At 45.2% G+C, this 24,820-nt stretch overlaps 1 protein-coding gene across 4 annotated transcripts in view; it reads left to right on the forward strand.

Annotated features, from left to right (window-relative positions):
• SLC7A1 (solute carrier family 7 member 1) overlaps positions 1-24,820 on the forward strand; it is a 552,639-nt gene that overhangs the window by 419,477 nt on the left and 108,342 nt on the right. For all 4 annotated transcript variants that reach the window (XM_069640689.1, XM_069640692.1, XM_069640690.1 and 1 more), the window contains 3 exons: positions 13,571-13,745; positions 16,955-17,082; positions 20,165-20,387. In XM_069640689.1, coding sequence (XP_069496790.1) covers positions 13,571-13,745; positions 16,955-17,082; positions 20,165-20,387 — 526 coding nt within the window. The remainder of the gene's footprint in view (positions 1-13,570; positions 13,746-16,954; positions 17,083-20,164; positions 20,388-24,820) is intronic.

The following is a 24,820-nucleotide window of genomic DNA, read 5'->3' on the forward strand; positions in this document are numbered from 1 at the left end:
CAAACCCTGGCGTTTCAGGAGATGGTGACGACGGACGCCTCTCTGGAGGATTGGGGGGCCCACACCGGAGATCTCCACGCAAGAGGCCTTTGGCTCCCAGAGGAGGTCTCTCCACTTCAACATTCTGGAGCTCCGAGCAGTGTTCTGGGCGCTCAAGTCGTTCCTTCCGTCCCTCAAGGACAAAGTGGTGAGGATCTTCACCGACAACACCACCACGATGTTCTACATACGGAAGCAGGGGGGCACCAGATCTCTAGCCCTATCCAAGGAGGCCCAGGATCTGTGGCACTGGGCCGTCGCCCAGGGGATGTTTCTGTTTCCCTTCCACTTGGCAGGAATTAAAAACGCCATCGCCGACTCACTCAGCAGGGAGCTGCGCTCGTGCCACGAGTCGGAACTGTGTCGGGACCAGGTGGATCGGCTCTTTCGACGATGGGGCAAACCCCGGATCGACCTTTTCGCGACGGTGACGAACTCCAAGTGCCAGAGGTTCGCCAGCAGGTTCCCGCAGCCGAGGAGCATAGGCGATGCTTTCTCGTTCCCCTGGTATGGCCTGTTTCTATACGCGTTCCCTCCGTTGCCGTTGCTACTCCGCCTCATCAACCAGCTCAAGAAGTCCAGGTGCAGAATGATCCTCGTAGCACCGGCGTGGCCGAGGCAGATCTGGTTCCCGGACCTTCTGGACTTGTCAACGTCCCCACCAGTCAAGCTGCCGGCGGACGCGGATCTTCTCTCCAGAGAAGGGGGCGCCATCCTCCATCACGACCCACAGTCGCTGAACTTGCAGGCCTGGCTCCTGCAGCACTAGAGTTTGGAGGGTACGATATCCCGGCTGACTGCAGAGCGGTTCTTGCAAAAGCCAGGGCGTCATCAACTCTTAAGTGTTACGGTCATAAGTGGAAGAGGTTCTCTGTCTGGTGCCGTGCACAGAAGATTAACCCTCTGCGGATTACGGCCCCTCAAGTACTGCCGTACCTACTGACGCTGGCCAAAGCTGGACTGGCTCACGCCTCCATCAAAATACATCTGGCTGCCATCTCCCGATATACCAGGACTACGGGACGGGCGTCCTTGTGGTCTCATCGCCTAGTGAAGGAATTTATGAAGGGACTATTCCGATTGTTCCCGGCGTGGGAGTTTAATGTGGTGCTGACCAGGCTCATGGGGGGGCCCCATTCGAGCCAATGCATTCGGCGCCCCTGAAGTTCCTGTCATGGAAGACAGCATTCCTCGTGGCCATCACCTCCGCACGACGAGTGGGAGAGATCCAGGCCCTATCTTGCAAGCCTCCATACTTGACTTTTCATGACACGAGGGTGGTGCTGAGGACGCACCCCTCCTTCATGCCCAAGGTGCCATCGGACTTCCACCTCAATGAGCCCTTGGTGTTACCAGTTTTCTTCCCGTCGCCTTCAACGCCGGCCGAGAGGACTTTGCACTCGCTGGATGTAGCTAGAGCGCTGAAGTTCTACGTGGACCGCACGAAGAGTTTTCGGAAGACGTCACAACTGTTTGTGAACTTTGGGTCTGTGAATCAAGGAAAGGCTCTCTCGAAGACTTCCATTTCTAGATGGCTTTCCGGCTGCATCATGCATTGTCACCGGTTGGCAAACTGACCGCTGCCCGGCCGTCCGAGAGCCCATTCGACCAGAGCAATCGCTGCTACTACAGCGTTCCTGTCTGGTGTGCCCCTGCTGGACATCTGCAGGGCTGCTACGTGGAGGTCTACGCACACCTTCACAAGATTCTACTGCGTCGATCGGGACTCCAGGGAGGAGTCCAGGGTCGGCCAAGCAGTGCTGCGCAACCTGTTCGCCTAAGGTGAGCCTGTTGAGGAGGTAAGAATTGCTTAATGTTGAGTTTTGGATGTAATGCTTAATGTTGAGCCTTTGCCACCTCCCGTGGTTGTGCATGTGTGTACTGCTATGTATTCTTTTGTTCATGAGCATGTGAATCCATGCCAGACCCCATGCTGGAGAAGGAACAAGTTACTTACCTGTAACTGTTGTTCACCAGCATGGGTCTGGCATGGATTCACATGCGAACCCTCCCGCCTACCCCTCTGCGGCTCTTCACTTGGTCATACTTCCACTTTGCGTGCTACCAAATCTGAGGATGGCTGCTAGAGGCGGGGCTTAGGGAGAGGGCAGTCATTGCCTGGGGGCAGTATGACCCAGAGATCAGTGATTGGTTACTACTAAGAAAGACAGATCAGAAACGAAACTGATACTGATTTCTTTCTTTACCAAGGATTCCCAGCCTGACGACGGGGAATATTCATGAGCATGTGAATCCATGCCAGACCCATGCTGGAGAACAACAGTTACAGGTAAGTAACTTGTTCCTTACCTTCTCACAACCCACCACCTTCTCCAAACACTGCTTGCTAATCTATGCATAGCATGTGATCTAAGCAGATTCCACAACCCTCAGAAGGGATGCATTTATCGCCGTAATCATATTTCTGATGCTTGTATCTGCTTAGATTGACAGGCGCCAACCCTTCCTCCCCTTGGAGTATAAGGTGCATAGATGGTTTCTGGGCGTTATCTGATACATAATCTGTTTTACTACACCTGTACTTGCCCTACACTCATGCAACCTCATGTTAGAAACAAAACAATCTGAGGGACCTCGACGCGTGAAGCACCATGGGTATAGTAGATGTCACACTAGGGATAGTATTACTGGCACGCCCTGTCGATGTCCCTTTTTGCGTTTCGAAAACAACTGTTATACTCCGCAGCTTCTACTAGATATCGGCCTATGCATAGCATGTGAATCTAAGCAGATACAAGCATCAGAAATTCGATTAGGGTGAGTAATGTATCGTATATATTTGTCCTGACTCAACGGCCAGCTCAAACCGTTTAACCTAGGAATGTGACATTTGGAAGGTGTATCGTTTTCATGACCATAGCACTAAGGAAGGATTTTCGGAAATGAAGTCCCTAAGGAGGTGAGAACGGGTTTGGGGGTGAATTTGTTTTGAGGATACCTGTATCTCAAATACTGATAATGTTAGGAAATTGGTAGCGGGAGCTCTTTCCTACAAGGCTAGGACTGTGACAAATGCTAGGTTATTGGAAGGCTAGGACTGTGACAAATGTAGAATATACTGGGACGAAGAACATGAGAAGTCGTGTACAAAGGCAGCCAAGTACTGCAACAAGGTGGCTCAATGGAGGCATGAAGTGTACTAAAGAAACTTTCCAAGATGGTGTTGACGTTCTGCAAGGGCGGAGTCCACAATATTAAGGAAAAAGTAAGAACGGACTGGAGATCTCATTGCTTGAAACCAGCAGCATGCAAGGCCTGCCTGGGAGATTCAGACCTGGGGGCCAGAGATGCACAGAAGCTGTTCCTCCATGCAGAGGCCGCAATGGACGGGACACTGGTACAACGTCCCAGGGGCCAGCTGGGAGCTGACTTGCCAGAAGGAAGAAGCAGTCCAAGTGGAGGCGCGACTGCAGAAAGGTTGCCCATGAGGTCTGGAAACCGTGGCAAGACCACCAGCTTGTGCCTACCGCAGATCCGCACAGGTGTAGGAAATCGCAGAGGAAGGAACCTGCGACTCGGGTAATAACCAGAGCTGTGCCCCCAGCCCTTCAGATAAGGGGTGTATCATCCACTTTTACACCCTAAAAATAGGCAAATACTCCCCAAAAATATAAATGGGGTGTCAGAATACTCCCAACAAAAAATAGGAAACCGACATGTAGGACTTTGTGCCCCAGTTTTCACCCACACAGCTCCATGGATATGTTTGGACCAGTAGTGCACGTAGTACCACAGAAGGACACTAATTATTACTTGTACCTTTTTAAATGTGCATGAATAACTAAGTGCAAAGATATTTTATTACTAAACCTTTCCATTTTATAGTTAAAAATGTTTTACTTGCTTCTAAAATACTCCCATTGGAAATTAGATTTACTTTTTTACTCCATAAAAAAAATAATTGTACTCTAAACTTAAAAAAAAAAATGAGTAAAATACTCTCACTTCAAAATCTTATCTGGAGCACTGCATTCCCCAACAAGAGAGCAAGGTAACTGGAATGGCGGGAAGGACCTGGAGCTGTCCGGGAAGCCAAACCAAGAAGCCAGAGCGCATCAGGAGGCTTCTCCCTCTTCGGAGTGGTTGGCCCCAAATACCACTGTTCAAGCAGAGTATATCAGGAGTCTGCTTAAGCAGTGGTATTTGACCAACCACTGCGATGGGGGAGAAGTGTTATGGAGTCTCCCTCGTTGCATTGGTCACCCAAACACCACTGCCCAAGCAGAGGGTATCAGTAGCCATCTCCCTCATCGCAATGGTCAACCTAATACCATGGAGCAATCGGACTGTGTCGGTAGTCATCTACCTCACTTCACTGATCTAACCAATATTGATGCCCAAGTAGATTGGAACAGCAACCATCTGCCTCATCACAGTAGTAAATGGAAGCCAAATAAGGCTATGCGTTTTTCTATTTTCTGGAAGTAGTTAGAGAGTCGGATCAGTGTTCTGCAACAGTGCTTAAAGACCACTAGGGAAAACTTGTATAGAAGGACCAGGAGAAGGGAGCCATTCCCCTGGTCCTTTGTGATGGACAACTGCAGGAGTTATTTCAACTATTTATTTTATTTGTAGAACGTGTGAACACAAGCCTGGGGGCATAATAGCGCTAAGACAAACCACGAAAAAGCAGATCAGGAACATGGCAGGATGTCACAGGAATATCAGATGAACTAAACTGTTTTTCAGCTTTCTCTTGAATTGCGAATGAGGGGTATGATCTCGGGTCTAATGGGAGGGACGGGAGCAAGAAACCAAGAGAAGGGAGTCATTCTCCTCGTGAAGGAGACATGAACTTTGCTTTAAGACTTATGTTTCTAGTGTTGGTGATTAGATGGTTTCAGCGGAGAACCTTTATTTTGACTGACATTCTGATGGCCTACTGAAGTTGTCCTACTTTAAGGCAGGGCAAGCCCCTAAGAAGTAGCGAGAGATGCTTTTCTTTATTGATTTTAATAAAGGTTTGTAGCCCACAATATGGCACCTCCCAGGTCAGTCTCATTCTACACCCTCGCAATAGCCCAAGAAGGCATTCCAGTGTAGGGGTCCTGGGCAGGATAGATGACGATGGAGCACATGATTTGGCGGCATTGGCGTGATGTGTTATGTTCACTATGGTAATGGAAATCAAAAAAGAGCTTCTACTTTCGTGGGAGGGCCATTTTAGAATGTTTTGTTCATATAGAATCAGAAACTGGTGCCAATTGCATGCATGGCGCACAAAATGTTCAGTGCCTGACGTACAAAGTAAATGAAACAATTTGTGGTGACTGATGGATGGTTTATGGTCATTTGAAATAAGAAACAAATAAGAATAAGTGTGCCACAATCATATGATGGTCTACGTTGCTTGTAATGGTAATGTTAAAGAAAAGGACATGTTTTGTACATTTGTACATTTTCATGTGCATCAATAAACTGATGGACAGCTATGATTAAAATGTTAAAAATAAAGCTAGGACTGAGTTTTAAAACATTGCGTGTGCCTTTGTCTTTCATATAACTTGTGAAGCAATTCCAAAAGTAGTGATTTTTTTTCCTTCACCCCAACTAATCATATTCGCCTTTTTGTGCATTTATTTATGCTTCTATTTTACAATTGTAAGGAGATTCGTTTTTATAAACAATATTGTCACTAATTGGAACAATATTCTGCAAGAACGTACACATCCCAAGGCATTAACATATTATAAAAAGGATCTCTGTCCTAGTGCAGTTCTCAAGTTAAGTACTTGTATTACTTCCATTGTCATAAGAACACTTCTTTGTCGCCCTCTTTTTGTTTTTCCCATTGCTAAAAAATCTCAGCCTCTCAACTTTTTAAATGTTTGTAAATTTTAGCTCCTGTGTTGAGCTGTTGGTGACTGCTCATCTTGATCCTTTTTATATTTCGTTGATAGTTTTTTGTAGCTTTTTTTTGGTACTGCAAACAGTTGTTTGCATTTGCCTATTAACACATGCACGCATTATTTATACCAGTTGTATTAATAATTTGATTATGCTGTAAAGGTTTTCATTTAATCAAATAACTTTAAAGCTCCAAAAGGATATCGTCAGACATGAATGAATATTTACAAAAGTGAACGACTTCTCCAACAGTGGGTGGGGGTGTGTCGGTAGCTGCATTGGTAAAGTAATGAACCACATGGCAGCAGTAGTGACGGGTAAGGTGGAGCCGAAAGAGGATTTCCTGTATTGGTGATTCTGATGCTTGGAATCACATGCTGTGCATATGGTCCGACATCCAGTGGTAACCGCGCAGTATTGCATCTTGTCTTTCGGGGACCGAAGGGGGACGTCGGCATAGGCGTGTCTGTAACACTATCCCTATCGTGACGTGTGTAGTACCCAAAATCCCTCAGGTGCCGAGGTCCCTCACATAGTTTTTTTCGGGCCAGATAACTGGTCGCCCTATAGCGGAGCTCTTACTAGAGACATTGTTTATCTTTACCGAATTGTCGGTTTATTCCCGTTAAGTCACTTTGCCAATAACTACATCCTCGACGAAGACTACGGGGGAATCGCCTACGGCTGTGGATTTCGGCGCCTAAGATCCGGCCGCCGGATTGTCCATGTGGTCGGGCCCTCTGGCCGACCTATACAGTAGGGAGAGTGGGGTCGGGGTGGCCATATTGTTTAGTATGTCTTTCCTCCTTTCCCCTCTTTTCCCATTCGGTCTGGTCATCCTTCCCTTTTGCTATGGACAGGACTCCTTTTAGATTCTGCCCTAAGTGTAGGGTCAAATATCCTTGGAAGGACGAACACAGGACGTGCAACGCCTGTCTCCCCCTTAGAGCACGACGAGAAGCGGCGTGCAAACTCCTTCGGCCTAAGACCCTTAAGGAGCACCTGGTAAAGCGGTGGGCGGCGTATGATATGTCACGCGTGAAGCCCCCCTCCCCCCCTCCCCCACTGCCACAGCAGCCAAAAGTGACCGGGGTATTTCGAATGACCAGACGTCCAACGCAACGCGGATGTTATAGACCTTGAGGCAGACACTTCTAGATCCGCCACGCCCGTCCCCGACCCTTCCAGGCTCGACTCTGGTCTTGCTACAGGGACCTCACCCGGCGACAGGGGCATAAAAGCGCATCACACTAAGCACACAACCGCCACGCCAATTTTGACTCCTTCGTCGAAAAAGGCGAAAGCGCCAACGGGGCCGCCAAAGTCTTCGCCGGTTCCCCGGGATCGCTCTGATCCAAAGCCTTCCCCGCATCCGCAGCAGCGTATTGCGACTGGGCAATCAAAACTAACCAAGGGTGCTACTCCTAAACCTACACGCGTCGAAAGTCGGGAACCCGACGCTTCGACTATTGCCAAGGCCTTGGTAGGCCCGAAAACTACGGCTAGGCCTCTACCCGTAAACCTGAACGCTAAGCCTCCTGGTGGCGCGGACGGTATTTCTACTGGCGACAAATCATTGGAGCTTTTGTCTCAACGATTCGGCGACTATCCAAAGTAGCATCGGAAGAATCGCAGCAGCGGTGGGCCTTATTCCGGTTCCGCCTAAGGTTATGGGTCAATCCGTGGAAAAGATTTCGGCGGATGGGATTCCCGATTCCGATGAGGCTTACAATGATGGTCAAGAGCCTCTCTCCGACACCCTTGGAGGTTCCCGTCGACGCCACAGCGCGGAGAACGTCACTTCTCCTCGCATAGGCCCGTTTGGGTCCTCTAAATGGACTACAGAAAAATTAGAGGGTTGTATGGATTGGCTGGAGCGGATTTTCAGTTCTTCTGATCATCCGCCCCCGAAAAGGGCTCGGGTAGACCCTAACCCCCAAATTCAAGTAGATCAGTCTCGGGTTTTCCAACAAGAAGACATGATCCATATGAATACTTATAGAGACATCTATATTGAAGAAGAGGAAGCTTCCTTTCTCAAACTATGAGGAGGATCAACAGGAAACAACGGACAACTGGGAGGAAATCCATCAGGAAGGTGAAAACCCTTGGACAAAACAAGATCAGGACTCTGATATTTTGTGCCTAGATTCTCCTCCGTCCACCCCGGCTCGCCAGGCCTCCCCTGTGGATGACCAAGTGGCTTTCAACTCCATGTTAAAAAAAGCAGCAGAATTCTTCAAAATAGCCACTCAAGAGGTGGTACCAGAGCCGGATTTCGTGGAGGATATTATTAAAGAAAATCCTCCGGCGAGTCAATCCATCCCCCCTTCTTAACGCTGTTAAGCGACGGGTGGCTCCCTCTTTGGTCACACCTGCACAGACACGGGCAGACGAAAAATTATTTCGGCCTTCTCCTACCGACCCTCTCTATATCAAAGGGCACGCCATCCCGGACTCACTGGTAGTGACTACCATGCGAAAGAGGGTAGGGGTACCCCTTGCCATGGGAGAATCACCACCGGACAAGGAGTCTAAAAGGTTGTATGCCCTGGGCAAACGTCACATCAGCAGCTGCATACACCATTTGGGTTGGTAATAATACTATGTTATTAGCAAGCTATGCTTATGCCCAATGGAACTTGCTTCAAGAAGGCCTCCAGGAGGTTCCTGAACCCGCCAGAACAAAGCTTCTCGCCATTGTTTCGGAGGGAAAACTGGTTAACCAGAATGTGGTGAAGAACACCCTGGACACTGCAGAAACAGCAGACGGGTCTCTTGCACAAGGTACTCTTCTGAAAAGACATGCATGGCTGCGTACATCAGGCTTCAGACCTGAGACTCGGGCCTCCCTCATTAATAAACCCATTGAGGAGACTAACCTCTTCGGGAAAGCAGTTGATGAAGCGTTGGAGACGGCCAAGAAGGGAGCACGAGACTATTAGGTCTTTGCACCAAATTACACAAAAACCCTCCTCCCAGAGGGGTAACAATTTTCGGCGGTCCTTTGGAGGACAAGCCCGTGCCGGTCAGAACAACTATGGCACGGGTAACTTCAACACGAATCAAGCATCCGGAAGCCCTACTTACTACCCCTCAAGGGGTCAAACGCGGCAAAGGTAGAGGCAGAGGCCCCAATCCCAGAGGAGCCACAGCCTCTAGTCGGAAATGACCACCAAGTCCAGGTCCCCTCCCATGTCTGCCTGGTTTGGGGGCGATTAACATCTTTCCTCAGGGAGTGGGAGGGGATAACTTCCGACCAGTGGGTCTTAAAGACGGTTGCCCATGGTTATTGCGTGGAATTCGCCCGACCTCCACAGTTCAGACCGTCGCGCTCACGGTGCCTTTCACCAGACCATCTGGAGATCCTTATCCAAGAGGTGGAAGCACTGCTGGGAAAGGATGCCATAGAAGCCGTCCCTATTCTTCATGTAAACAAGGGTATTTATTCAGTGTACTTCCTTGTACCCAAAAAGGATCTCACCATGCGTCCTGTTCTGGATCTGCGCACAGCGAACAAATTTATAAAACCCCAAATGTTTTGCATGGTAACACTGCAGGAGGTGATCCCATTGCTGAAACAGGGGGACTTCATGGCAACATTGGATATGAAAGATGAATACTTTCATATTTCCATGTTGCCAGCGCACAGAAAATACCTAAGGTTCATGATCCAGGACAAACACTACCAGTTCAAAGTACTCCCCCTCGGCATCGCCTCGGCGCCAAGGGTGTTTACCAAAGTCCTGGCAGTGGCAGCAGCACACCTGCGCAGACTATCAGTCCCAGTTTACCCTTACCTCGACGACTGGCTCATTACGGGGGACTTGTTCAACGCTTGTTTTTCGAACACCCAAAAAACAGTAGATCTCCTCTTCAGCCTGGGTTTTTCAATCAACGAGAAGAAATCCAGCTTAGTCCCCAGCCAAGTAAAACAATTTCTGGGAGCGCCAATTCGGACGGAAGATGGCCTGGTCTTCCCCTCCAGAGAGAGGGTTCAGAACATGCTCTCCGATTCCTCAATATGTAGCCAGTCGGGAGGTGACAGTACGCAAAGTGATGCGTTTGCTAGGGATGATGGTGTCATGTGTATACTTGGTTCCCCACGCGTGGCTGCACATGCTTCCCATGCAAGAGTGGCTCAACAGCCAGTGGTGTCAGGCCAGCGGACAATGGGAAGATCTGTTGGTTGTCTCGCCAGCCCTTGTTCTCTCTCTGCAGTGGTGGTCAAGAGAAAACCTCTTGAAGGGGAAAACCTTTACCACCCCTGCAGTGGAAGCCACTCTCACGACACTCATCTCTCACGGGGTGGGGGGGGGCTCACCTGCTTCAGCTACTTGGTCCCCTCAAGTAGCGTTCAACCATATAAACTTACTGGAACTACTAGCGGTGTTCAAAGCATTGAAAGCCTTTCAGGTGCACCTGCAGGGGAAGACAGTACTGATCCTAACAGACAGCACTACAGCAATGTATTACCTGAACAAACAGGGGGGCTCTCACTCTCCAGGGCTATCCAAGGTGTCCCAAAACATTTGGATATGGGCTCTCAAACACAAGATGTTTTTGTTGTCCCAACATGTTCCTGGGGAATTCAATCCACCCCTCCTCCCCCGACGACTCCCCTTCTCAACAAGATAGTGCACAAGATGCACCAGGAACCAGTCACCATGATACTGGTGGCCCCCATGTGGGCCTGCCAACCCTGGTTCGCTCACCTGATGGAAATGTCCCTCTCCCCACCAGTCAAGCTACCCTGCCCGTACAACATGTTGTCTCAGAACAGGGGGGAGACCCTACACCCATGCCCACAAACTCTGAACTTAGCAGCCTGGCTCCTGAGATCATAGAGTTTGGACACCTGCAACTTCCGCAGAGATGCATGGACATACTCGGGGAAGTGAGAAAGCCTAATACACGTTATTACTATGCCAGCAAATGGAAACGTTTTGTCATCTGGTGCAATTCCAAGGGCGTCAATCCCATCGATTGCTCACCCTCACACATTGTGTTGTATCTAACCCACTTGCTGGACTCGGGTTAGTCTTCAATTCCCTAAAGGTTCATCTGGCTGCTCTGTCAGCCTACACCACATCAAAAAGTATTGTGGTCGAAAATACCAGTAATTAAAGCCTTTATGGAAGGAGTCAAGGGGATGTATCCTCCCATCTCTCACCCAGCCCCTGGGTGGGACCTGAATGTGGTTTTGACCAGGCTCATGGGAGCTCCGTTCGAGCCTATGCATAAAGCAAGTCTGAAAGATCTGACTTATAAAACGGCCTTCCTAGTGGCTATCACTTCTATCAGAAGAGTTCGCAAACTACAGGCCCTGCCTGTATTAGACCCCTTTGTTACAGTCCACAAAGCTAAGGTAGTACTGCGCACACATCGCAGGTTTGCGCCTAAATTCATTTCAAAGTTCCATGCGAACCAGTCGATCGAACTACCCACTTTCTTCCAGAACCCCACTAACATGGCTGAAAGAAGCCTTCACACACTAGACGTGCGCTGGGCAGTCATGTTTTACCTGGAAAGAACTAAACCACTAAGGAAGACTAAACAATTCTTTGTTTCAGTGGCAGCTGGTAGAGAAGGGGATCCTGTCTCTAAATCGGCGATTTCAAGGTGGATTGTCAAATGCATCACACTATGTTACACTCTTGCGAAGAGAGAACTGCCCTTCAAGCCTAGAGCACACTACTCGAGGCACTGGGGCATCCATAGCATTCATTGCAAATTTTCCTCTCGAGTCCATTCGCAAAGTGGCAACCTGGAGTTCTGTACACACCTTTACAAAACACTATTGCCTGGACACTTATTCTAGGTCTGATTCTCAGGTGGGACAAGCAGTACTAAGACCTCTTTTCTCTACTGTTACTTCTCACAACCCACCTCCAACTCCGAGTACTGCTCGCTAGTCTATGCACAGCATGTGATTCTAAGCAGATTAACAAGCATCAGAAGGCATGCATTACTTACCGTTATAGCATTTCTGATGATTGTATCTGCATAGATTCACATGCGCCCTCCCTACCTCCCTGCTCGGGGTGGAAGTAACCTAGACGTCTTAGTACTTTCTCTCTTTATGTACTCACTCACTATCCTTGGGCTCCCTCATGGCAGAAAAAATACAATCGGAGGGACCTCGGCGCGTGATGGATTTTGGGTACTACACACGTCACGATAGGGATAGTGTTGGAGACACGCCTATGCCGACGTCCCCTTTCGGTCCCTGAAAGACAAGATGTAATACTCCGCGGTTACCACTGGATGCCGGACCATATGCACAGCATGTGAATCTAAGCAGATACAATCATCAGAAATGCTATTACGGTAAGTAATGCATGTCATATTAAAATGCGAGACTGAAGGACTTGGCCTTTTTCTGCTGCCAAATTCATATCCATGTAAATGACTAAGAACTGAAAGGTGTAGGTTGACATTTAAGAAGTACATTTCAACTTGTAAATGAAAATGAAAAATAAACAATGGCGCATACTCATTTTACTTTGTTGAGCAGAAGCAAACTGCGTTTACCACAATTTTCACGGGTACCCGATTGCCTCTAATCCGAAGAGTGAGCAATTGAAGATTGCGCTTGTTGCAAATTGCAGACGTGAAAGCATCCCGATTTACAAAGCAGTTCAGCTCCAGGAGGGAACGTGCATATTTAAAGGGTAAAGGTTAAAGTTAAATAGCACAAATTCAAGTAAATTCGGAAAATGACTCCCTTTCATCGATGTAGGTTTGTGGAAGTCGCAACTTTTGTCAATTTGGGTCATGGGCACATTGAGATCTTGAAGAAAAGGAGCAAGTGGCTTGCACCCTTTGTTGTGACACCATGTTACGAGTGAATTTGTTGATGTGCCTCTCACTTAAATTGCCAGTGAATTACTCCTCATGCCACACCCATTTTGGCAGTAAGAGGAGGTCCCTTTGCCCACCCCTCAATCACACGTATGCATGTGCAGAAATAGCGCACATGCAACTGTACCCTGTTCCACCTTCCTACTCTTGTAAATCAGCTTTTGGCGATTGTGAATGTTTTTGCACTGGTAAAGGTTGGTGAAACGGGATCAATACGTGCAACATGGGCAAGTGGCTTTATTCAACTGCTCAACTCCTCTTCAAGACCTAAGAATTATGGAGGGCTTGGATGTCCACATATTAATGGCACACTAAAAGTGCATTCCCGCACTGCCATATTTTTTATCGCAGTAACAGTGATTAAACCACCAGACTCTCCTTATGATACTATATTCATTTTATGCATTCTACACCACTAGCTCGCATCATGAGAAAAATAGAATAAGTGGTGCTGCCTCGAATATTCACATTTTTGTAAAACATCAGGGGTTTCTGCTCCTTCGAAAGAAAATAGTACGGTCCTCATGACCTTGTTCTTGCACCCCTCCCTTTTATATCACATGGAGAAGAAAATATTTTAAAACCCCATGAAAAAGAATGTTGAAGTTCTGTTTTCTTTTATAAAAATGGTCTCCATGTTACTTTCAGCAGCTCAGTTGGTTTTGGCAGAGCCGGGCAAGTCTCCCACTGTGGTGCTCTGGAATTAATAATACATCTGAACGCCTGCGACTGTGATGGTGCAACTGATATTCAAGGGTGAACCTTTGGTGTTGATTTTCATGTCCTTTTTTCCCTGTAGTACTCTTGACTGTCGGCGTGAAAGAATCAGCCATGGTAAATAAAGTATTCACATGCGTCAATGTGCTGGTCCTGGGCTTTGTCATGGTGTCCGGCTTCGTGAAGGGATCCGTAAAAAATTGGCAGCTAACTGCGGAAGACATCGTCAATGCGACCAACACTTCATACAGAGTCAAGTATGCTGCCCTTTCATTCCCTTTCTTTGTTAGATACTTTTCTTTGGCATGGAAACTAATTATTTCATTGAAACACAACACTGTGCTCTCCAGACTGTTTTAACTCCCCATTATACCCTTCGTAAGATACTCATCGTATGTGCCACGCTGCTCCTTCACTATGAGTACCAGACAGCAAGGGGATCCTTTTTATCCCTGCACAGTTTCTAATTTACTGGTAGGGACATGGTGTATGCCAGAAATAAACAATGCTGGCAATTTCAGTACAGAGCTGGGCGGGTGATCCGTGAAGTCTGCACCCACCTCCCCCAGCTGCTCAATGTGTAAGTGTGTACGTAATCATCCTTTCCCTGCAATATACAGCATGACCAAAATGACCCCCACATGTTTCCTTTTTCTTTATTAATTTACATTCCCAAATTGCTCTTTTTGTCCTAAAATTTAGATTCCGAACTTCTCAATAAATCCTGGAGGGAAACCCAAGGCTTGGAATCACCATGGCAATTTGACAAAATGTATGCTGCTGTGTCTTGCTCTCCCGCCCTCCTCACACCCCTTTCTGCCATCAACCCCAATGCACCCCTTTTGTTTTTTTGCCTCACGCTGCTGATCCCAGGTGCTGCGCCAGAACTCTGCTCAAAACGATATTGGTGCAGAGGTGACAGGGACGCACAGTGGTGGCTTTTGATAATTTTCTCAAACCTATGACTACTGTTTTTAGTTTTGTTGCCCTCACTTCACCCCCATTTCACAAAAACATGCATTCGGCTTGATTGCTCTAATCTAATTCCTCATACCTAAACTATTCCTGTACTTGGGAATATCGAGTTACGTTGTGTGTTAGTGGCTGACCCTTTCCTGTAAGGTTGTGACCGAGTACATCCCAAATATGTTAATGTGTGGAGACTGAGGGCTTTTACCATTATACAGCATAGGATCTGAGAGTTGAGATCAATCAGCTAGTGCTAGGTTGGATCACTGAAGTAATCCTAGGGTGAAGAAAATGTTCTATAATGTAAACTCCATATGCTGTGCAATCCAAAATAGAGTCGTAGATCAATTTATCATTGAAGCATACAGTTTGTGTACATGAAAATGCAGCCTATTCTTACCAATGCATACGCGCACCATCGAATGAAAAAAAAGCTTTTCGTTCAAACTCCCTTAGCAAAGTATCACATGTCTGCACCGTTGAAACATTTCCATATAAGCTGGCCACTGCTTCCTCCTAGTATCACTGACTGTAGGAGCCATTCAGAAAACGGGTCGTGAAAAGTGACACTGCCCCATTTTCTGCTGGGTCAAATGAAACACTTAAGTTACACGTCACTTTCTCCTTCCTTGTCATTATGAGACGCTGTAAAGAGTACATGATGGGGGCACAGCTCTTTCCATCGATTCTCCTGCAAATTGAAGATTTGCACTTTATGTGGAAAAATTAGAACCCTTTATCACATCTTTGATTGTTTAGAATTTGGATTACCGGTTTGTTTGTTATAGGTATTGCTCCAGCTGAAAAGGTTTCACATCTGATGTGGTAATTGAAGCCTAACTCGGATGTCCCATGTATCCATGGTCTGGACGTCCTGGTTGCCTGCCACTGGCAAACGAAGATCTAGTTCTATGAGTGACAAGCCACGTGTGATGCTTTTATCTGGAGGGAACAGAGCATTTAATCTAAAAAATAAATGTACTTTATATATTACACACTGGAAATGTTCATTCTGGGAACAATTGGTCTTTAGTACAGTTTCTTTTTTCTGATAATTTTTAAAAATGTTTTCATCCCATTTAAAAGCAGGAACAAGACATGGTGTTACGGTCACTGAACTCACATGTTACCGAGACAGTGTAACTGTATGTGAGGGTCCACGTTCTTGCTTGCTGTCGTTTGCACATACGGGCTGTTGCAGATCGCAAGGAGGCCATGCGGGTCCCCCTTTAGCGTTAGTCTTTTAATATTACCTCCTTTCACCCACTTCAAAAAACATATTTTTTCTGTGGTTCATTATTCTGCATTATTGACCACATTCGTTTTACATTGCTGGTTATGGACCGTAGACCACACATTAACGTGTTTGGTCTAGGAACCAGGCGTGAACATGTTTGAGAGCTACTAAAGAAGTACCAACAAACCCCTTTTCAGTTCTCATGGGATCCTCTCCTTTGGTGCTTGCCCAGCCATATTTAGCAATCCGGTCCTTCGCGTAGCCAAAAAGCTAATTGGATGCAGGTGCTAACTCTCATTTGATATGCGCAGCTAATCGGAATGAAGGGCCCAGCGTCTCTGCTTTCAATGGCCTCGACCTCTTGGCATGCTTGTGTTGGCCCACGCAGCTTATCAGGCAGTCTGCCTCTTCCCTTGCACTTCTGCTTCACCTGCGGAGGTGCAATGTTTCGGGTCTGCACTCCTCGACTGCATCTCATTGCATGCACCATTTGTTTATGTAAGCTTCACAACATGTCCATGAATGAAATAGAAAGGGAACGTCAGTGTTAGTCCATTTTCAGGTTTCATACCATGACGGCTAATGAAAACTGTAAATGGATTCTGATCATACAATTCATTTTTTCCAATCTCGTCCATTTCATGTAATCTTCATGTAATTTTGAATTGAGGGTTCGTGGAGATATTCTCACCATTAATAGTACACTGTTCAACTATCCCAGAGTATAATGCAGGTGCCGAGGTGAGCCTGCTTGTCGTGGAAGGCTGTAGGAGTCCGACAGGTCCTTGTTAAGTGTCATCTCACAGGTAACGCTGGCTGACTGTAGCTGCGGAACAGCCTGTCGCTGTATTACTGCCAAGAATACTGATTTTTGTCATGAACTCAACGTTGCAAGCCAGGTATCAATACCAGCAGACTTATTTTACAGGTCACTGGTGACCCTTCCTCTGACCTTTTTGTTGTTTGGGAGTGCATGTAAAAGCAAAGGGGTGATAACTGCGGCCCAGACAAAGATGGGCAAAGGGTGATATTTGGGCTATCCTATAGAATGTCAAGCTTCCAGTGTTTGACCAGCAGTGATGGGACTGTATTCCATGCAGTCTGGTTGGCCAAGGTCCTCCTAAACATTGCATTTCATCAACTAGTGATGATTGTTATTAATCTTTATTGACAATACTGACATTTTTTGAAGTAGGCCTTGTTTTAAATGTTGAGGAGCGAATGTTGAGCAGCTTTGAATACGTGTTTTTGTCCTTTTAGTCACACTGTGGGACAGGACTGGAGTTACGGTACTGGAGGATTTATGCCTTTCGGTTTCTCTGGCGTCCTCTCTGGTGCAGCCACGTGCTTTTATGCATTTGTGGGTTTCGACTGCATTGCAACCACTGGTAAGAACTATTCTCGAATGTCACAAAACGCAACTTTTCTGAGGCAGTTTGTCAAAATAAAATGTTTTTCAATGTATGACTCTTGTGTGTATTTTCTGTTGAATTCTGAAAATTGGCCACCTTAGGAAGTGTATGCTCCAACAGCTGGATCAACGGTGAAAGCAAAGGCCATTTTTGTCTGAGTTGGTGAAGTTACATTATTTCTCTGAATAGAGTAATTATTTAAAATCGTTGCTTCAAACGTGCGTGCGCCCTTGTGATTTTATGTTTTAACTATGTCATCCGGCGTCTCGTGTCATTGGCAAAATCAGTTGTGGCAATAATTTAATGTGAAGTGATGTAAAGCAGTAACATCTGCCATTTCTGCTGGCTCTTAGTGCCAGGTCCTGTAAGGGATGCATTGAGTCAAGTGACTACCAGTCTGCAAACTTAAATGATTGCACTAGAAACATCAAGGCAGGTACATTTTGGGTAAAGACTTATGTCATTTGATGTTACTTTCTCTGCTCCTTTGGCAGAATGCAATGGAGAGACACTCAAATATGTTAACTAAAAAGTTTTCACACAAAAAACGTCACAGTAAAAGATTCTCCCCCCCCCCCCTTGAATCCACTATGGACCCAAAAACGGATTGGTTTCTTTGAAATGTTTGCAGCACCATTTCTGCACGAATGTTAGTGTCGTGGCAACCCCTGTGCTCCAAGCACGATCCATCCATTTTTGCATCAGCTGCCTCTTGATTCTCAAGCACCCAGTACTTTTGTGCACCACTTACTTACTACAGGAACCAGCAATTAATGAACACTGGGGGTAGGTGCATTAACAAGCGGCCCTAATGGTTGCAAATGCGGCACATGTGCTGCCCCTGCAAATCCCATGCCTGGCTTTTACCGCTGTACTTTTGAAAAGCTGTTCATCAGTTTCAAATTACAGGCGTGCCTCTTGTGCGCTTCTGTAGTTTTCTATTACTTGTTATTCAGAATTCCGCCCACAAGTCAACCCGTGCACACAATTATTCAGGAACAAAATGTAAGACACTTCAGGTAGCCCGTCAGACATTTCTGCTAAGTAGACCAGTACTGTAAAATTCATCCAAAATGCTCTTGAAAGACCTGTTTATCCATCAGTGTCTTATTGACAACCCAAAACTCCAGCTCGCCGCAACCTAAAGCGTATCATTTGATCAGGGACTGAGTTTTATTTATTCTGTTCAAACTGAAACCATCAACGGGAAGAAGGCCGTCGACCAAATGGAGTATAAACTCTGAAGTTTTTTTATATGCTCTTATATCAGAAGGAATGGTGCTCCAAAGCTACGGGGATGCCTTTGGGGACGTAAGGGAGGCTTTTTTACCCAATTGCGGCCACACTTTCCCACACACCACGCAGCAAGGAAACAGGAAGTACAGGCTAAACGTAACTTGTTTTATCCAATATATCTGTAGGAAACGGGTTACCCCACCCTTACTATTCGACACACTCATGTGTCCACACTGTTCCCTTGTACTTCTCCTCATATTTTAAGCGCACAGCTGAGAACGGATTATCATAAGAAAAACCTTTTTTTTTTTATATTTTTTTTTTTTTTTAAAGAAAAGGCAGAAAGGGTTGCTGAAAAAACCGAGACAATCAGTGACTGGGAGTTAGTATTTGGTGACTTTTACAAAGAAAAAAAATATATATATTGTACCTCACAGAATGGATTAACAGTCTGTACTCCCGCCTTGCTATAATTAGACTTATTTTATAACTAAACATACATTTGATTTAGCCGGTAAAGATTCTTTCACTACTGTTCTCTGTGTTAAACTGTGGGAACAAAACATCAAAACTCAAATAATGGGGTGTTTTGTTGAGGTCGACATGTGTTTCGACCCTCTATTCTTGATGCACTTACTCCCACATGCTCACATAGTTGGTTTCTAGGGCCATCATCAGGACATACAAGTGACTGAAAAAGCCAGGTTCAATCTGTAGAGAACCCCGTAGGTTGCACTTCCTATAATACAATGACATAATAATAGACTTAGAACCAAGAACAATTAATATGACTCTCTCCAGAAACCTTCTATTCACTGTTAACATGGTTACCTCTTCTACAAGTGAGACAGTGTACTACCTTTTCAATTAAGGGAGGTGCGGTAGGGATCATCAAAAGATAAAGCCAGCAGAGTCACTTGCTCCGGCGTAGATTGTTCGAGGGGGTTCAATAATTTCCCCTAAAGAGACAATAGATGGGGAAACCTGTCTCATACTGTCCATTTTAGAGTGCTGCGCATCTCTTGACATTTGAGTTTACAAATTATGTTGCCAAATTATGTGCAAAAATGTATACTGACCTGCCCAGTCTTTGCTGTTCCACTTGTTTTAGCCAGACATGCATCAGGAGGCACGTAATGGTCATGCTCATTAGGGTTTAGGATTTCCAAGAGAAAAAGCATTCAGGGCTACTTGTAGGTACCTTCCTGGTGTTTTCATCTCAGACACCAAAATACAGAGAATTTGAGTAGTTCATCTTAGAAATGTAGAGCGTACTTGTTACTACTAGTTTATCTTGTTTGTGAAAAATTGAGAGCAAATAGATTTGATGACCTTGCCATTGGCTGGAACCTCAAAGATGTTTTTGTAAGAGACACTCTATGACCTAGAAGTACATTTTCATTTTAAAATATCAACTTCTTAGATCATATGGGTTGTGCATTTTGCAGGAGCAGTTAAGTGACTCGCACACCACGCTTAATAGGTATGCAGTGATACCAGCCACTGGACAATAATCCTGGACATTGTATAGCACCATAGGGGTGCTGAGGTAGATGTCGAAGTGGATGGAATTCAGAGAAAATTGAAGTTTGTGCAATGGTTTTGCTAATAAGGAGGTCAGAGTGGCTGGATGGTGCTGAATCTTTGCAGTGAATGTTATTTGCGCAAGTCTCTTTTTCTTCCCAACAAATTACGTTTGAAGCATCACTTCCATTATGATCAGTTATGATGGGGAATAGAATTTGAAGGAAAGAGTTTATTTGTATTCTGCAAGCTGATGAATAATTTAATCTTTTTGTAATGTTTTCTTTTTTTTCTGTAGGGGAAGAGGTCAAAAACCCGCAGAAAGCGATCCCAATTGGAATTGTGGCGTCTTTGCTGATCTGCTTTGTTGCTTACTTTGGTGTGTCGGCTGCCCTCACCCTTATGATGCCCTACTACTTGCTGGACAAGAATAGCCCCTTACCTGTGGCGTTTACATACGTGGGATGGGATGGGGCAAAGTATGCAGTGGCTGTTGGCTCACTCTGTGCCCTTTCTACCAGGTGAAACCTTAAAACTTTTTTTTTTTCCCCATTCACCTGAGATCCCACTAAATGTACAGTTTAATAATTGGAAGGACAAAGAGTTGATTGGGAGCTGGATTGGGTACTAAAGTGAATCTAATAGCCTTTTCTGTAAGCTGGTCTCGATAGAACATTATCAAAGCTTTTTCTATTTTAGTGAACTGTGGAGAATTGAGCTGTCATTCCACTTAAGTGACACTCGACATGACTTAGCAGCGGTGTCGTTTTTGTTACATTGATTTCTACGTTGTCCACAGATGTCAAATTGACATTTATTTGCTTGTAACATTTGTCTTTGCAGTGGGTAGTTGCAATACATTGACTGGTGCATGAGATGCACGTTATTGCAGCCATCCTAGAGCTCTTCAGAAGTACTTTCCGCACAATACGCACTATGCTATCAGCCCAGCAAATGCCAATGCTTGCTAATTCTACACATCTGGAAATCCCAGAGGAGAATTATATAGCAAGGAACGCTATAGCACTTATTCTTTGCTAATCGGAACTATCTGGGAATGTCCTAGTAGAACTACCTAGCGGGGATTCCATTTAGCAGAACTGCTGACTGATGACGTCGCCAGCACCGACAAAGTAACATCATGAGTTTTGGGACAGATCTACCTGTCGCTCTTCGCCAAAACAATCTGACCCAACAAGATAGGTCCCCCGGGAAAACACACACTCGCACCACTATGCTAACTCGTTCCTCTGCACCAACAAACAATAGAATGTAGCTACACCCCTCGATTAATTTGGCCTAGCTGCACACATACTTGCACACATTCACCTCAACAGTCTTTAGAACGCAGCTACACCCCTCGTAATTGGCCTAGCTGCACACGTAACTTCATTTTCAAATATATCGGAAGTCCATTGGTCTTGCTGCACACATTCTACTGATCTCAAACAACCACCACCTGACAGCCAGCACTAGTATGCATCCACACACCACTTATTGCACACTGGCTGCACACATACCGAGTACACCCAAGCACGTTTTGCTACATTACTCTCTACTGACCTGTACTGCGGTCCCCGAGGGCGTTCAACGCACAGCGCTTTGGAATCATACCAATGGTAAAAGGCACTATACAAATGCCCAGTAACATAACATACAGTAATTAAAACAGAATTACACGTGCAATTCATTCTTTTCATACCACTAAATATGGTTTTGCTTCAACTTGTCATTACCTGTAAAATAAGAATAAGACATGTTACACTAAAATGGATAGAGGGCTTGTTTATTGTTATTGCCTCGCTTACACTTTCAACTGCAGATTTAGAAATTATGAAGGCTAGGCTACTACTGGAGTCTTATCAGCTCAAACAGCCATGCAAGTGCTTACAGTTTAGTTTAGTTTGTGAGATGGTTCCCTTCTAGTTAATTGCGAAAATACCAGATTTCAGCAGGTTACCAATGTCGGATCATAATTGTCGGGCTCCCTGAACAGTCTTTAAATGGTTGCTTAAAATGTGTGGAAAAGAACAGTGGGTTCAATCAATAAGTACTAGTCGTTGAGCAGACGTTTGTAAGATAAGGGCAAAGTAGAAAGCATGATGTCCCCGTCCGGCATTGCTATCTTGCTAAGTGAGTGTGGCTATGCTTATGGCAGTTGCCCATATCTGCTGTAGTGTTCTTAGCAAAAATAGTACAATACTGTATTGCAGTATTGCTCTCATGCTGTTGCTCGACAAACACCTACATGGGTCTGACATTTTCAACATTTAATACCCTGCTAGTGGTGATTCCATGGTCAAAGGTCAAAATGCAAAAGAAAAACATCAGAGTGAGACTGCTGTTGTTGACTGCAAAAGTCCGTCTGTTTACTTTTGATAAAGTCTTTGGGTTGGCTTATAAAAATGTGCAAGGTAACCTTTTAAAAAGAGTTAAATTTTTACATTTTTGTAATGGTGACACTCTGCATATACATGCCTTTTTTTTATCTTGTACACTTTTCCTGATGTGTGTGCTTCATCCTGATCCCTTTTCGGTCTGCCGTTCTGCCTTCGAACTGGTTAGTCTTTCGCATCCTCACTTCGGTTTCTTACTTTTGGATGCCGACCAGTGAACCTCGTTCCTGTTTTTTGTCTTTTTGTAGTAACCACTTTACCGATCTTCTGTTTTTAATCTGCTTGTCTTTTGTCTGTTTTCAGTTGGATTGGTGACCCTTGCGTGATGTGTTTTTTTTTTTTTTTTGTGCCAAATTTGGTACAATAAACAAATAGTGCAAGCGCTGTAAGAAATGGAAAAATAAGAGTGCAGACAACGAACTCTGGCAAAAGGGATTTCTAATGAGGGAGAGGACGGTAGCTATTTGGATGTGCCCTTTTTTAAGCAAGATTGAAAACAAATCTGAAAATAGTAAAGATTTTTAGAAAGAACGTCAAGATGCTAGTTGTCACAGAATAGTTTTCTTTTGTGTTCACTTTTGCTGTAAAGTGAGAACTCTGACTTTTTGGCCATGGTCCATTTCATACTCTTTACTTATCTGGATGACCTCGTTTAAAATCAAGCATGTGCTGGAAAAATAACATTTTAAAGCGGTGATCCCGTCACAGTGAAAGACTACTTATCTAAAAAGTTTCTAAACCTGCAAGCTTTTTTCCTATTGTGTATATTTCCTTCCTATATGGGTCTCTTTCCTTGGAATGGGTGTTGTCTAAGCCTGCGGTTTGGGGGGGGGGGGGGGGGGACATGGTAAGGTGTGACTGGAACGTTACTGGGTGCAAATGGGGGTGAGTGGACTTGTGATGGTGTTGCAAACCGAGAGAATGAAAACTGCTTTTGGAATGGCAAACGTCTCTGCCTATGGTATTCCTTGACCAGGTGTGGAATATGCCTGACTTTAGGCGAGGTGCCTAGGGAGTAAGGTGTCATTCATTTTATCATCACTTTGTAAACCTTAACTTCTTATAATTCAGGTCACATTGTGAATCTTGCTTGGAGTCCCAGGGATTCAGTTTGTCTACCAGGGCATGTGAGAAAACGCTCAAAGGGGGTCTGAGAAACCTTTCACACAACAGAAATGGTTGATTAAAAATAGAGGGGGATCTCCCCAAGACCGACCCGATATCCAGCTAGTTCCAACAAAATAATGGGCACCTGAAGTTCCCAGAACAAGAACCATTCACCACGAAAGCCTTAGAACCAACTGCCAAATTGCACCACTCTGAAAGGAGTTTGCGCCGTTCTGCCAAAAATATGTAATGACTTCATGCTAGCTTTCATAATGCCTTGGCACACAGGACCCCACGTATCTCCAACAGCAGCATGGTCAACCAGGATAATAGGCCCTCCGCACAATTCGACTTCATTTGCACGTTCTACTGAACTGTCATGTTTTGAGGATGTCAATAAACCTTTGCATGTGACACTTACTTTCGTTCAAAGCCTGCGGAGAAAATGGCATTAGCAGCAGAAAAAAACTCTACCCCCACCCCTTTCCTAAACTTGGGATGGGCCAGCGTGGATGATGCAACAGATCACAAAGCAGGAGTTTCTGCATGGTCTCCAAAATGATTAAGAAGTCCCTGAATGTGAAACAGGATTTTCAAATCCAATTTCGAAAGTGCCCCAAAATATACATTGACACATAACAAAGGGTTAGACTACAGGATGTGAAACTTAAGAGGCCAATAAGGGATATGAGAGACCACCGCATGAGTTAAAAGAAAGGGTGTGCAAATAAATGAAAACATGTAGAAATCTAAATTTGTTAAAATTCCAGATACAAGCCTTTGCTAGATCTACAGATGCAAAAGCTGTTAAGTATTCAGCTCACACCTGACAAAGTTTTATGCGAGGTGCCTGCCGCTGTTAAGAACAGTAATTATTGCAGAAGATTTTCAGATGAAAAAACGAGCACTTGAAAATGTAGTTTCGCCTGCAAAATTGCATGCAACATTTAAAGTGGCTTGCTCACCAGTTGCCATCAAAATTAATCAAGCTTTGTAAGGTATCCTAAACATTGGGAAGGAACAAAAGATTTTGATTTACGGAAACAGTGAAACCAAGGCACTAGATATAAGCAAACATTTCGGCAGGTAGACTTTTCCATACTTTTTTAAAACCGTACCCATGTTCAGATCGGTTAGGGGGTCACAGCACTCCAGCCAATGAAAGCAGTCAGTTGTTTTGTTTTAGGCCTGGCATCTGTTAATCAGACGCCATATTTAAATGCATTCACCTTAGTGTGGTAATGTGAGCTGGGCAATCATACTGGACCTTACGGAGATCATTAAAAACTCGTCCCTTTGGAATCGGTCAAACGAAATTTGTCTGATCTATTAATGTACATTTCTTATGAGTAACTGGTCATGTAACAGCACCTTGATGCCCTTGGGTTTAGTGCGCCTTATACATGGAAAATTTAATATAAATAAATCTCAGTTTGAGCTAGGGAATTCTG

The sequence above is a fragment of the Ambystoma mexicanum genome, chromosome 7q, assembly GCF_040938575.1.
Source record: "Ambystoma mexicanum isolate Mex_15411 chromosome 7q, UKY_AmexF1_1, whole genome shotgun sequence".
Classification (NCBI taxonomy): domain Eukaryota; kingdom Metazoa; phylum Chordata; class Amphibia; order Caudata; family Ambystomatidae; genus Ambystoma; species Ambystoma mexicanum.